The sequence below is a fragment of the Alligator sinensis genome, unplaced genomic scaffold (assembly GCF_000455745.1).
Source record: "Alligator sinensis unplaced genomic scaffold, ASM45574v1 scaffold1423_1, whole genome shotgun sequence".
Taxonomy (NCBI): domain Eukaryota; kingdom Metazoa; phylum Chordata; order Crocodylia; family Alligatoridae; genus Alligator; species Alligator sinensis.
The window spans coordinates 919,908-931,253 of NW_005842621.1; the positions used below are offsets into that span (position 1 = coordinate 919,908).

Consider the following 11,346-nt stretch of genomic DNA (forward strand, 5'->3'; position numbering starts at 1 on the left):
ATGCAGCAGCGGGAGCCGCCCCCCTCCACCTCCCCAGGCCCCCTGGATGAGCCACAGCTCCGTCCCATGCCTGTCCCACCCTGCCTGGGCAGCCCTTGCCCCAGCCCCTGCCCCAGCCCCACGCCTCCCTCACTGCGGGGGCCTTGATCTGCCTCCCCCACACCTCTTCCTGCGCCTTCCCCTTCCCCCTCCCCTTCCACCACACCACTTACCAGCTGCACACAGCACGGCCAAATTATCGGCCTGATATGGCCAATTACCAGTACAGACACTTTATATCGGTGCCAATCTGATATCAGACCCATGTATCGGTGCACCTCTACAAATAGTAAAAGCTGTTGTGGACAATCTTTTGGTTTTCAGGGTTTTATTTTGACCATTGTTCTCAAAACGTATTGCTGCTTTGCCCTCTGCTCCATTCATTGACTGGGCAATTGGAGTTTGTCGATCCCCAAATTAATGATAGGAAGGGGGGTTTCCTGAAATGATAATGGCAGCATCTTTCATACTTCACTGTTTTTTTTGCAATTCCACCCAGGGCTTTTTCCAAGGGGTGATGAGAGGGAGCTGAAGGAGGGGGTCTAGCATCTCACTGAAGTCGGATGGAGCCGTGGGTGAAGATGGCCAACTGGAAACATGAGAAAAACTGTACATGCAATGAGAAGTCCTGGCTTTAATATGTCAGGGCAGAGAGAATCGGCGTACGTCCTCTCTCTGAGACCCGAGCAGAGGTGCCTTGTGGCTTGGTTGCCTCCAGCCCCTAAAAGTTGTCAAGGGAGTAGTGACGCATTCCCTGATCATTTCTAGACTTTAAAAGCAAATCGAGTGTGCTGTTCAAACCCATCGCTGGAGAGACGAGGACTGTGTGTGGTACCTCAGCCTGTTCCTTTAACATCGTGGCAGCGTGATTTGTCCGCATATCTCCTTTTCTATTTAGAAGGAAAAACCCACTGGATTGAAAAGCAGTATATATGTAAAGAGAAAATGTGGCACTTGGTTTGGGAAGATCTAACCTCAGTCACCCGCAGATCTCTCGGGCAAAAGCCTCAGGGCCAGCCCTAGTTCCAGAGAGAAAAAAAAGAGAAAATGAAAGCGATAGCCAGTGACTCCTCTGAGTTGCACAGGGTGGATTCATTTGAGTGCTTTTGATTGTACTTGTGAATATAATGTGAAAGGGACTGGCAGAGGTCTTCTCAGCCACTTCCCGTCAAAAGTATCTCCATGGAGACAGAAATGTAACCTGATGGTCTGTCAAAAGTTGCTTTTCATAACCAGAGGCATTGATTAAATAGTAGATGAGGCATGAGGCAAACTTTTGCATTTGTAACCAACCTAAAAAAATGACATATGGAGAATGCCATTTGCAGAGGAGCTTATGCAACTACCAGTGACTCTTTTTTAAATTTTTTTGTAGGCTAAGAAACATAGCGTGCACGGGGCAGGCTTATGTATTTGAGTTAAACAGAGTTGTGTTTCTGCCCCTTCCTCAGGTTAACTTACGTGTTATAAATGCTGCTTACGGACAGGCAAACATCCCTTTAAAAACATCCAAGATCTGACGAAAAGTCCCCAAAATCACATGCTTCCAGGTGGGGAAGAAATACTTGGAAAATGTTAAGACCTGGAAGGTCTTGCAGCAGTAACTGGGGACGCAGCTCTTGTATCTGCATTTAAATACCCCCCCACCCCCTCAGCTTGTCGTTTAAAAATATTGCTGGCAAAAGATTTACATGCTGACATTTCTGAGAAGAGACCTATCAGGTAATTAATGCATCAAAGCTTATCGTCGTAAAATGATATATAATCTTTCCATCTACCTTTAACAGGGTTTTCCAAGCGTCTATTGCTGTAATGCATCCGTTCTTTCTATGCGAACGTCATCAGTCTTTCCAGCGAGGGTTGAGCAAAAATTACAATCCGGTTTGTGCCCCCCCAAATCTTCAATTCACCTTTAAAATGGCCATTTGAATTAACTTGAATTTTTTTTGCTTCTTCATTCTGAACTTATTGGTAACATGCTAAATGCAGGTATTTGGCATGTTATTCTAAAAGCTGCCCCGCGGCTGCCGCATTGGACCTGTCAGAGTTACCCTGTTCCCTAAACTTTCATCTCCCAGCAGTGCCTGGGAAACAAACAGAAGGAGAACCAAAAAAAAAATAAAAAAGGAAACAAAAAGATAAAACATTTTATGTTGAGTACTTTTAAAACTGTTTTTAATGTGCTATAAAACTGGATGCTTCACTTTTTCATGAACTGTGTGCAAAAGTAGAGGCATTGACTGTAAAGTTGTCTTTGGTTAGGTTTGTTTTATAGTTGCAGAGACTGAGCAATAATGTGATCTCGGAAAAGGTAAACAACATAGTTTTAACAGTGAAAAATATGCCTAATATAAATACAGCCAAGTGCATTGCCGTTCAGAACTTGAAAAATATGACTGTAGCATTACATTTTCCAGTGGAGTTAACGGAGGAACACAGTGCTGTCTTACAAGCAATATATCTGAGACAGAGAAAATAGGTAATACATCTAACTCGGGAGTCTCTGTGGCATTCACATCGAGAAAAGCACGGTAGCTTTATTTAATTGAGAAAATGAATCAATTACAATGATGTTGCATCATCAAATGCTGGTGAAATAGCAGATATGTCATTACGTTGGGTAACAGTGTTAAAAAGTAATTGAGTGTCTTAAGCATTTTGAATCAATTCCAGGTACTGGCACAGCTACCTTAATGCAAAATTTATGAAGATGATCTCAAATAATATGTTGCTATCAAAATTGTGTAATAAAATCCGGTAAGGGGGGTGGGGTGTGCGTGCGTGCATGTGTGTGTGTGTGTTTCTGTCTTACAAATGGGGCCTGCTGCTCTATTGGATAGTTATAACATCATAAAGCGAATTCTGTAATGCTCTTATTTGTGTTTCCTTATTGCTTTGCAGAAACATTAAGAACTTTTATTAGAAATAATATTTTTAAGCCCTGCTCTGAAATCAGATCATTTCTGAATTTAAAAACATTCCCCAGTTTGCTTTTTTTCATGTTAGCTACATATTATCCCAGTGCACGCGTGTATGACTCCCACTTTGCCCGTTTGATGGTTTAGATGGGAAACTAAACCTCCTATTCATTTGCAATAAAACATTTTATAAGGAAAATGAGAAGTAGCCTCATCTGATCAGCTGAATCAGCGTAATTCTGTCATTCAGCCTCTGATAGCCAAGTATGAAAGGATCCCTTTTTATGTTCACGAAATATGTTCCTCCTGTAAGCAGTAAGATTTCTCATGCCATGTATCATGTCAAATCATGATCGCGCTCATTAAAAAGATGCAGAAATACTTCTACCTATTTATATTTTCTATTTTTCTCCATGAAAATTAGAATTGGGTCTGGAAAGCTGATGTACGTATCTGTTTGCTCAAGATTGCGTGCAATTATTGCAGAGTGAAAGACTGTGTGGTACCTGCTACATTTGTGGTGTTTGTTTGCAACCTCCTCTCCTCCGTTATATTACATTTTACTACCTGTAAAGTATTACTAGAGGATCATGCCTCTGGCTGGCTGTTGGGGGAGAATTTCCAAAGCTGATGGCAGCGCTGCAACATTCATCATCATGGCACTATACAACTGAGAATATTAAATGGGAAGGGGGAAGCCAAGCAAACTGTGTTAGACCAGAAGACAACATTTTCACTAAGTAGTATGTTGTACAATAGAGAGCGGGGCGCTGTTTGCTTTCCTGTTGTAAAAGGAGCCGCTCACTTTTTTTTTTTTACCTGTTTAGAAAATACATAACGTTGAGTGTTATGAACCCCCCAGACCAAGTACAAATACTTTTTCCTAACTTCATTCCAAGTTTGCAGACTTCGTTATCTGTGCTCTCTTCAGGTGCTTGCGTTACGATCCATCTTTTTGATGATGACATCTAGCCGAAATTCTGTGAATGCTGGGTTTTGCACTGCTGCAAAGGAGCAGATAATCCACCCAACAAAACACCAGTTTGAGATTTAGGAAGGGCCGGATAGTGCTGGTTACAAGTCTTTGCTTTTGTTGTTGAAAACCAGTACAAAGTTATCCAAACTTTCCAGCCGTACAGATGGCATTGTTCTACTTGTAGTCAAAGTCGAACCGTGGTGGCATACATAAGAAACTTGGATAAAAGGGGAGCATTCACGCTTTTCCTGAGTCGCGGCAGATACTTCAAGCACATAATTAAAGTTTTCTTCACAAAAAAAGGGATTGTGAGCAGAGACTGGCAGTAATCCAAAATTCTAATTTCTGACTATGATTTAATTTCAATTTTAAATAAATCGGTTTTTAATTTAAAAAGAGTGAGCTTCATAACATTAGCAATGATTGCAACATTAAGCCCAGTGTTCACAATCTAGCAATATAAAACATTATTTATATCTGAATCGTAAACAGCCTTTTGAAATGGATTATGGTTTTTCTCCCTATTCTAATACAACCTGGAGGGTACTAAAAAGTGTTGTGTGAAATTAACATTCTGCTGACTTTCGCCTATAAATGAGAAGCGAGCTATTAACATTTGTGTATTTTCATTATGTAAATTGTGTTAACACATGCCCACAAATTGCCACCAGCGATGCAATAATTTTCTCTCAGTGATCATAATGTGTCCAAGTGAGTCATTTTGATTATGACATGCTAATTACATATTGCCTTTTTTCAGATTCAGAAAAACCAGGGATCTTTAATGGTAAGCTTTATGAGTTCAGAAAAAAATTCACTTTTCTTTTTCCTGATGGCTGCTTCCTTTGCATGCTTGAATGCCTTGTTTTAAACTTAGCAAATTGCATTTTGAAGAAAATGCAAACCTTTAACTGCCTGTATTAGATTAGGTACCATTAGAAATAATAGAACATCCTGAGCATCAATGTTTTTATAAGAGTTTGCTGCTGTTGATTAATCTTGCTATATTTTATTGCATTAATGATTTTTTCTTTCCACTCCACTGTAAAGATATTGCATATAGGCTAATACTTTTTCCCTCTCTCCTTTCCATTGCAGCCTCTCCAGTTATTGCAGTGCATTGTTGATGAGGTGAGTCGTCGTCTTATGTGCTTTCACTCCTAAAGTCATTCCTAATGGAGTGGAAAGCTTATATTTTGTTTCCTAATGAAGCACAATGCCCAGCATCCTCAGAGCACGAGTTGCCTTGTACAGCTTGGATATGTAGAACGTGAACTGGCCTTGTCCCACTTTTTGCTGTTTTCTGACTCTTAATATTGAATCCTTGGAAAACGTGGCTGTCTCGATGGCTGTCTTGGCCCTGAAGCCTGCATTCGGTCATTTTAATTGATCTTTTCCCTTTGCCAGATGAGATGGAGCAGAGAAGTTCAAGTGATACGTACCCAGCATACTGAGCACAGTGTAGATAAGCAAGAAAGGCCCTTTTAAAGGGGGTTAAAAAGTTACAGAGTGAATCTGAATGTTATCCATCTCTGACCATTTTGGTTTGGTCATGGGGCAAAACCAAATTTGAAATGTAGAAATGCCGGTTTTGAGCAGTGGCTGAATTTCAGCCGCTTCAGCTGGATTACAGCAACACTTCCTTGTCCGATCCAGCTTTGATTTTGCATGTGTTGCAGTGCGCATGAGCAGATTTTCCCACGTGGGATATGCGAGTCTGGCTCGGCTCCGTGATGACCCTCTTGACTTTTGGAAGGAGGCTTGTTGCCGCCCTTGTGTCACAGGGACCGCTGGAAATCGTGTTCGTGATGGACCCCTGTTCGTTTTGTCCCCCATATAGTTTGCTAATCCAGGGATGCTGATAATCAGGGAGCTTCAACATAAAAACATCAAGCTCTTTTTAAAGGTTGGGCTTAACCACTAGCAGAGGATCTCCGCTGTGCCCTGAGGGCACTGATGGGACAGTTTTGTCACTTCCTACCACGCTACCCTGCTAATTCCAATTTACCTTTTATTTGGTGTTCGCTCATTTGAGTGGCGCTCTCATTAGAAAGTGGCACGTTGACCTAGCTGGACGTTTTTGAAAAAGGAAACGTTCAAGTCTTAACGGGTGGAATTGCACTAATATTTTAAACTGTCTCTGGAGGTTAAGGGAAGATGATTAGCCAATGCACGGTGAAGGATCTCAATGCACCATAGGGGGTGAGGACACGTATGGGCACAGGAGTGGTCACTCATTCAACTGGTGATGGTCTGGTGCTTGGAGCTCAGCTTCCTCGGTAGTGTTGTTGCTCTTCATATAGAAACGGGGGGATTGGGGCCCTGCTGTGCTAGGTTCTGTATATGCTGGTATAAAGGTAGCCCACATCCTAGAGAGGATACCATCTAAGTCAAACACATCCCTATTTCCACTCTCTATTGCCACGGCTCAGGACCTTGCATTTAGCGAGTCAGTCAATAGCCGAATCTAAGTCCAACTCTAGGAAAAGAAGCTCTCAGAAAAAAATAGCCATAAGGAACCACGTCATGGGAGGAAGCTCCCTGCAACTCTCATGTTTGTTCGCTCGGGAGCAGGGTTGTTGCAACCTTAGCTGGACAGCAGTCAGCCAAGGAGCACGAGCATCGCCAGGCCCGGGGAGCCGGGGTCGCTTGTCTTGACCTGATTTTACGTTCCACGGCGTGCGGCTGACCTGTCGGTCTCCACACCAAGGGCACCAGCCTGTCTTCCCGTCGTGGGCGTGCGAGGATTTGAGATATCCACATGTAACTCTGCAAGTGCAACTTGCTCTGCTTTGCACCATGCTCAGTTGCTAAATGGAAGTTCCCTGCCATAACATTTGCAGCCTGTGGGCAATAGTTGAGTGAATTGGCTCTGTAGTGTTATTTGCTTGGCAGGTACATATTGTTAGAGGGTCATTTAATAAGATATATAGGGCTTGGATTAGCTGTTGCCGCACCTGGAAGTGCAGACTCTTGGCAGGGGAGTGTCGGGGAGGACATTTATTTGAAGGGTGATTGTGTTGTAGGTCTTGTTGTGAACAGACGATGCATTTCCCTTCCCTTTACGTCCGTGGGCCTCCTGGAGCCCCCTCTCCTTTCCACGTGCCCTGCTGCTAAACCTGCTGGTTTTACTCTCGCCTTGCTCCGTTTTCTCTTCCCGTTACCCCCTCCTCCTCCTGGCCCGTTCTTTGCAAGACATGTCTCTGTTGGGGGATAATAATGGCTCCCACTTATTGTGCTAATGTGTACTGCTCTTACATAAGGATCTTGGGAGAGAGCGTCTGTCGGCTGTCTGGTACTGTACAGCTGCTGTCGCTAGCGTGTGTATTAGTGATTAGAAATGTTCAGTGTTGTAAGACTGATTATCTTGGGCCAAATACTCCCCTTTACTGTAGAGGAGAGAGGGGGGAAACGGGCTGAGAGGTCCTAAAACTCGCAGGAGGTGGGAGCGGAGCTCAGCCCCTCCCCGGCAGCCTGCAGCTGCTCAGCACAGCATGGGCCCTCCAGCACGCATAGAGACCGACGGCAAGTTCCCCACCTCGCCGGATGATGAGCACCGCAGCCAGGAGCGGCGGTCTGTAGCTTCTCCCTCACCCCTTCGAACGGGTGGCAGCGGACCCATCGTCACGTGGCTCGGCGCGGAGGGGAGCAGTGGAGAGCAGCGGGCGGCTTAGGAGCGGTGAGGATAGGACCAGATCTTTGCCCGGAGCCTCCTGCAACCTGTTCCTCACTCTCTCCCGATTGCGCTGGACGGGATCATTTGGGTCTTTGGTCCCTTAAGAGAGACCCCCCCCTCCCAGGAGGGTCTTTTAGTGACTGTGACATGAGTGGTGGCACAAGGTCCAGCCTCAGCTTGCAGCGGTGGGACCAGGGGCGCTCTTTGTTTCCACCTAAGATCACTGTGCGACCCACCGCCGTGCAGATGGGCCCCAGAGAGAGTTGTGGATCAGGTGGCTTTCGCTGTGTCCAGGCTGATCCAGGGAGGAGGGATCTCGGAGGCCTGACGGCTGGCACCGGTGCCTTTCAGGGAGCAGGAGAGATGAGCAAAGGGCAACATGTAGACCTTTTTGGCAGGCGTGCCACACATTAAGCACTGCCTTCTCTCAAGTACTACTTCTGTTGCCTTCCCCTGCCTGATCTGCTGCTCTGCTTTCTGCTCCCTTCCCTATCTGCCACTGTGCTGCCTGCCCCCTCCCCAGTCTGCTGCATGCCACGCAGAGAGGCTGCCCATGCCACTTGGCCACTGGTTGGCCACCCCGATGTAGACCAAGGGCCAGATTCGGTTCCACCTGTTAAGTGTCTAAGTGTGATCCTCTTCCACCTGCTCAACTCCTGGAAGAACAATTAATGCAAAAGGCGGGTGGACCGTCTTCCTCGCTGTCTTTCTATGACTTAGTTTGAAAGGCCAGATGACGGCGTGTAGCAAAGAAGCATTATTGGGTTTTCAGGGACTTGAACAAGGCAGAACAGAATTGCACTTAGGCACCTAAGTCCTCTTCGAGGCCCAAGAGATGGAACAGCATCCGGCCCCAAGCATTCCTGATAGCGGTGTTTCTATCTGAAATGTCTTATACTAGGAGAAGCAAAGCATGTGTTGCTCAAAGGAATTAGGCATCAGCTTTAAAGTTAAGCCCTTGTTTAAATGCTTTGCTGAATTCAGGTCCGTGTACTTTCAACAGTGCAGAAATGTGTCTGTGATGTGATTTGTAAACTGTAGATGGATATAACTGAATCTTGCTAAAATTATACAGGTAGGTTAGAAGCAATATTAGTATCTTCTGTTCTGGTCAATGGGAACAGTATTGCACTTTTAGGACTCTAACCTTGGGAGACAGAAAAGACTGATTGCGGTCTGGTTTTTTTTAGTGCAAGATTCAATCCTAAAAGACCTGGCTCTCAGCTTTTCCAAGTGCTGTGGAAATGAATGCAGTTTTGATTGTTTTTAAAAATGATGAACGGGAATAGCATTAAGATCTTGATTCTTTTTAATAATCGCTTGTTCTAGGGCAATCATTGTTTCTTTAGACTAGTATTATGCATTCCTCAAAAACACAGCAGTAATCCAAAAGTTAATGTTCTGTTCATTCATAATTATGTTTAATTCATATGATTTATTGATGAGTAGACGAGTTGAGAGGTGGCATTTGTACTATATAGGTGTTCTGGATTGTCCACAAACTCCAGAAGGTGGCACCTAATATTAAAAAAAATCCTTTTTTTTTCATTAAAGGGTGCTTTTTAACTATTATAAGCCTCTCTACTTTAGATGTCTGTCCTACCTCTACTGTCCCTTACTCTGAAGAGCGTCATGCTTTGAGAGAGCCCAAATTCCTCGTGCGCCACATAAATTAGGTACGCCCCTACACCCGTTACCGGTTAGCCTTTGCATCAGAACCAAAGACGCGCTGTAATGGAGAGGGGCTGGTACACTGGAAAAGTTTAACATCCTGGCATGGGTAACTTCTCTTGTCTCCCTCATCCCGTGTCCTTTCCACACCCCGTTTCACCCGCGCAGGCTGAGGCAGGTCGGGAGGTGTGGTTTCCGCTCTCTGCATTAATTAGGAGTTAGATATACCTGCAGGCAGTCGACATTTTTAGTAAGTGATAGGAGACGTACCTGGAAACCCTGCTCTGTCATTTTTTGTGAGCACTGCATTATTAACCACTTCACCTTTCTGATGCTGCAGGTTAGTGAAGAACATTATCTACTGGGGGCTGAGGAGGATGCATGCATCTGCTAGGGCCTGCTTCCTAACATGTGGTAACCGCTAGAGAAATCTGATCCAGCCCTAAGTAGGACATGCTCATTTAAGCAACAATCCTCCTCCTAGCAGTTGCTTCTGCCATGATGGGGCTTATGCTCCCTGGCCCAAAGATGAGGATTTAATAGTTGTTAACATTAGTTCATTCTGCGACACAGCCAGTAATAAAGGCAGACTGGTGCTATTGGAGTGCTGCATGTAATTTAATATTCTAGCAATCAACTTAGTTCATCCGCAACTCACAGAAATGTTGTGTGGGAGCAGGGAGCAGCGCGGATTAATCCCTTTTGGGAAGGGCATGCATCAGTTGCCGTGAATGCAGCCTTGCCAGCACTGCTCCGACACGAATGAGGACAGAGATCTGTTGGAAACAGAAGCCATTGTCTGCTCGAGAAATGCCTGGGCTCTGGTCTCCTGCTCCACAATACAAAGCCACAGGATTTGCTGCAGGTTGCACCTCTGCAAGGGTCATTAGAAAAAAAAAAATCCAAAAAACAACACCCCTGTTTCTAGCCTTCTTGTTTTTGAAGATGACTTAGACACACAAGCAGTCTGGGACCAGTCAGCGCAGTGCTGCTTGGAGACTCCTGAAGTCTGAGCTCTGAGAAGTACGTAACGTCCGTTCACTTTGGTGGGCTGATACTAAAACCGAGAGATTACCATTTCATTGTCCGCCCGCGTTATTAAGTATTTCAGCGCTCACAATTCCCACAACCTTCCAGGTGCCAGAAACCCCAGCTGTGCCTTGCCCAGCTGCCACCCCATCAGCATTACCCCTGACAATTGCCATCAGGGCACCGTCCCTACAGAAGTCCGCAGCCTGCTGAAAGCTGGGGGCAGCGTAAAGCACATCTAATTCACTATCCAGAGAATAACCCCAGGGCGGCTGTGCTGACTGTAACACTGCGTCCTCACATTTGCTGCGTTGAGAGCCATCCGTTGAAAATTTAAGCAGGGCGTCCTTAAATTTCCAGGCTTCGGGATTAGTCCTGAAGTCAGTCAAACAGGAAACGGCATCAGTTCTTCGCGCCCGCAACTCTCCTCTTCTGCATTGTGCAGCGCACGCTGGAGTCCACTTGCGACTTGGGTATTTCTTTGATCATATTCTGTATGCCACATCTTCAAAACCCTGACCGCGCTGGCACGGGTCCAGGCTGCCAGACAGATAAGCCCTTAGGACGACGTATAGATGGTTTCACGTCCGTATGGTCAAATCCCAGGGGACCAAACCTGACAGCTCTCTGCTTTGCGGCTTGTCGGCTTTCCATCCTTCCACCCACCTGTCTGTTGACTTCATGGGTGTCAGCTGCACGTCCAGAGACGGCAAGATAGATGAAACTCGTGCTAAGGAGCACATCCAGTAGGCAGTCCTTTCTCTTAAACAACTACTTAAATTATCCCCAAGCTCTCCAGGGCTATTTGGTTTGACCTTTATTTAGTTGGAGTATCCCTACTAGGAAACCAATTATTGCCGGCCCCTTGGGTGGTTGCTTTAAACCAGTTTTCACTGTGCGAAAGCGGTTGTGGTAGCAAGCACTGTAGTTAAGCTTCAGTTCCAACTTCTAACCCTTCCCTTTTCGTAACCTTCTCAAAGACGTGCCTTTTGGGAAGAAAGTTTCTGTACCTTAGTCTCAGCAGGCAGACAGCCTGG

The 11,346-nt window shown here is 45.2% G+C and overlaps 1 protein-coding gene across 2 annotated transcripts in view; it reads left to right on the forward strand.

Annotated features, from left to right (window-relative positions):
* MAP2K5 (mitogen-activated protein kinase kinase 5) overlaps nucleotides 1-11,346 on the forward strand; it is a 182,766-nt gene that overhangs the window by 131,800 nt on the left and 39,620 nt on the right. Inside the window, exons 18-19 of one of the 2 annotated variants that reach the window (XM_006033317.2) lie at nucleotides 4,694-4,720; nucleotides 5,032-5,064. The exons of the other annotated variant lie outside the window; for it this stretch is intronic. Coding sequence (XP_006033379.1) covers nucleotides 4,694-4,720; nucleotides 5,032-5,064 — 60 coding nt within the window. The remainder of the gene's footprint in view (nucleotides 1-4,693; nucleotides 4,721-5,031; nucleotides 5,065-11,346) is intronic. 2 annotated transcript variants of the gene reach the window in all.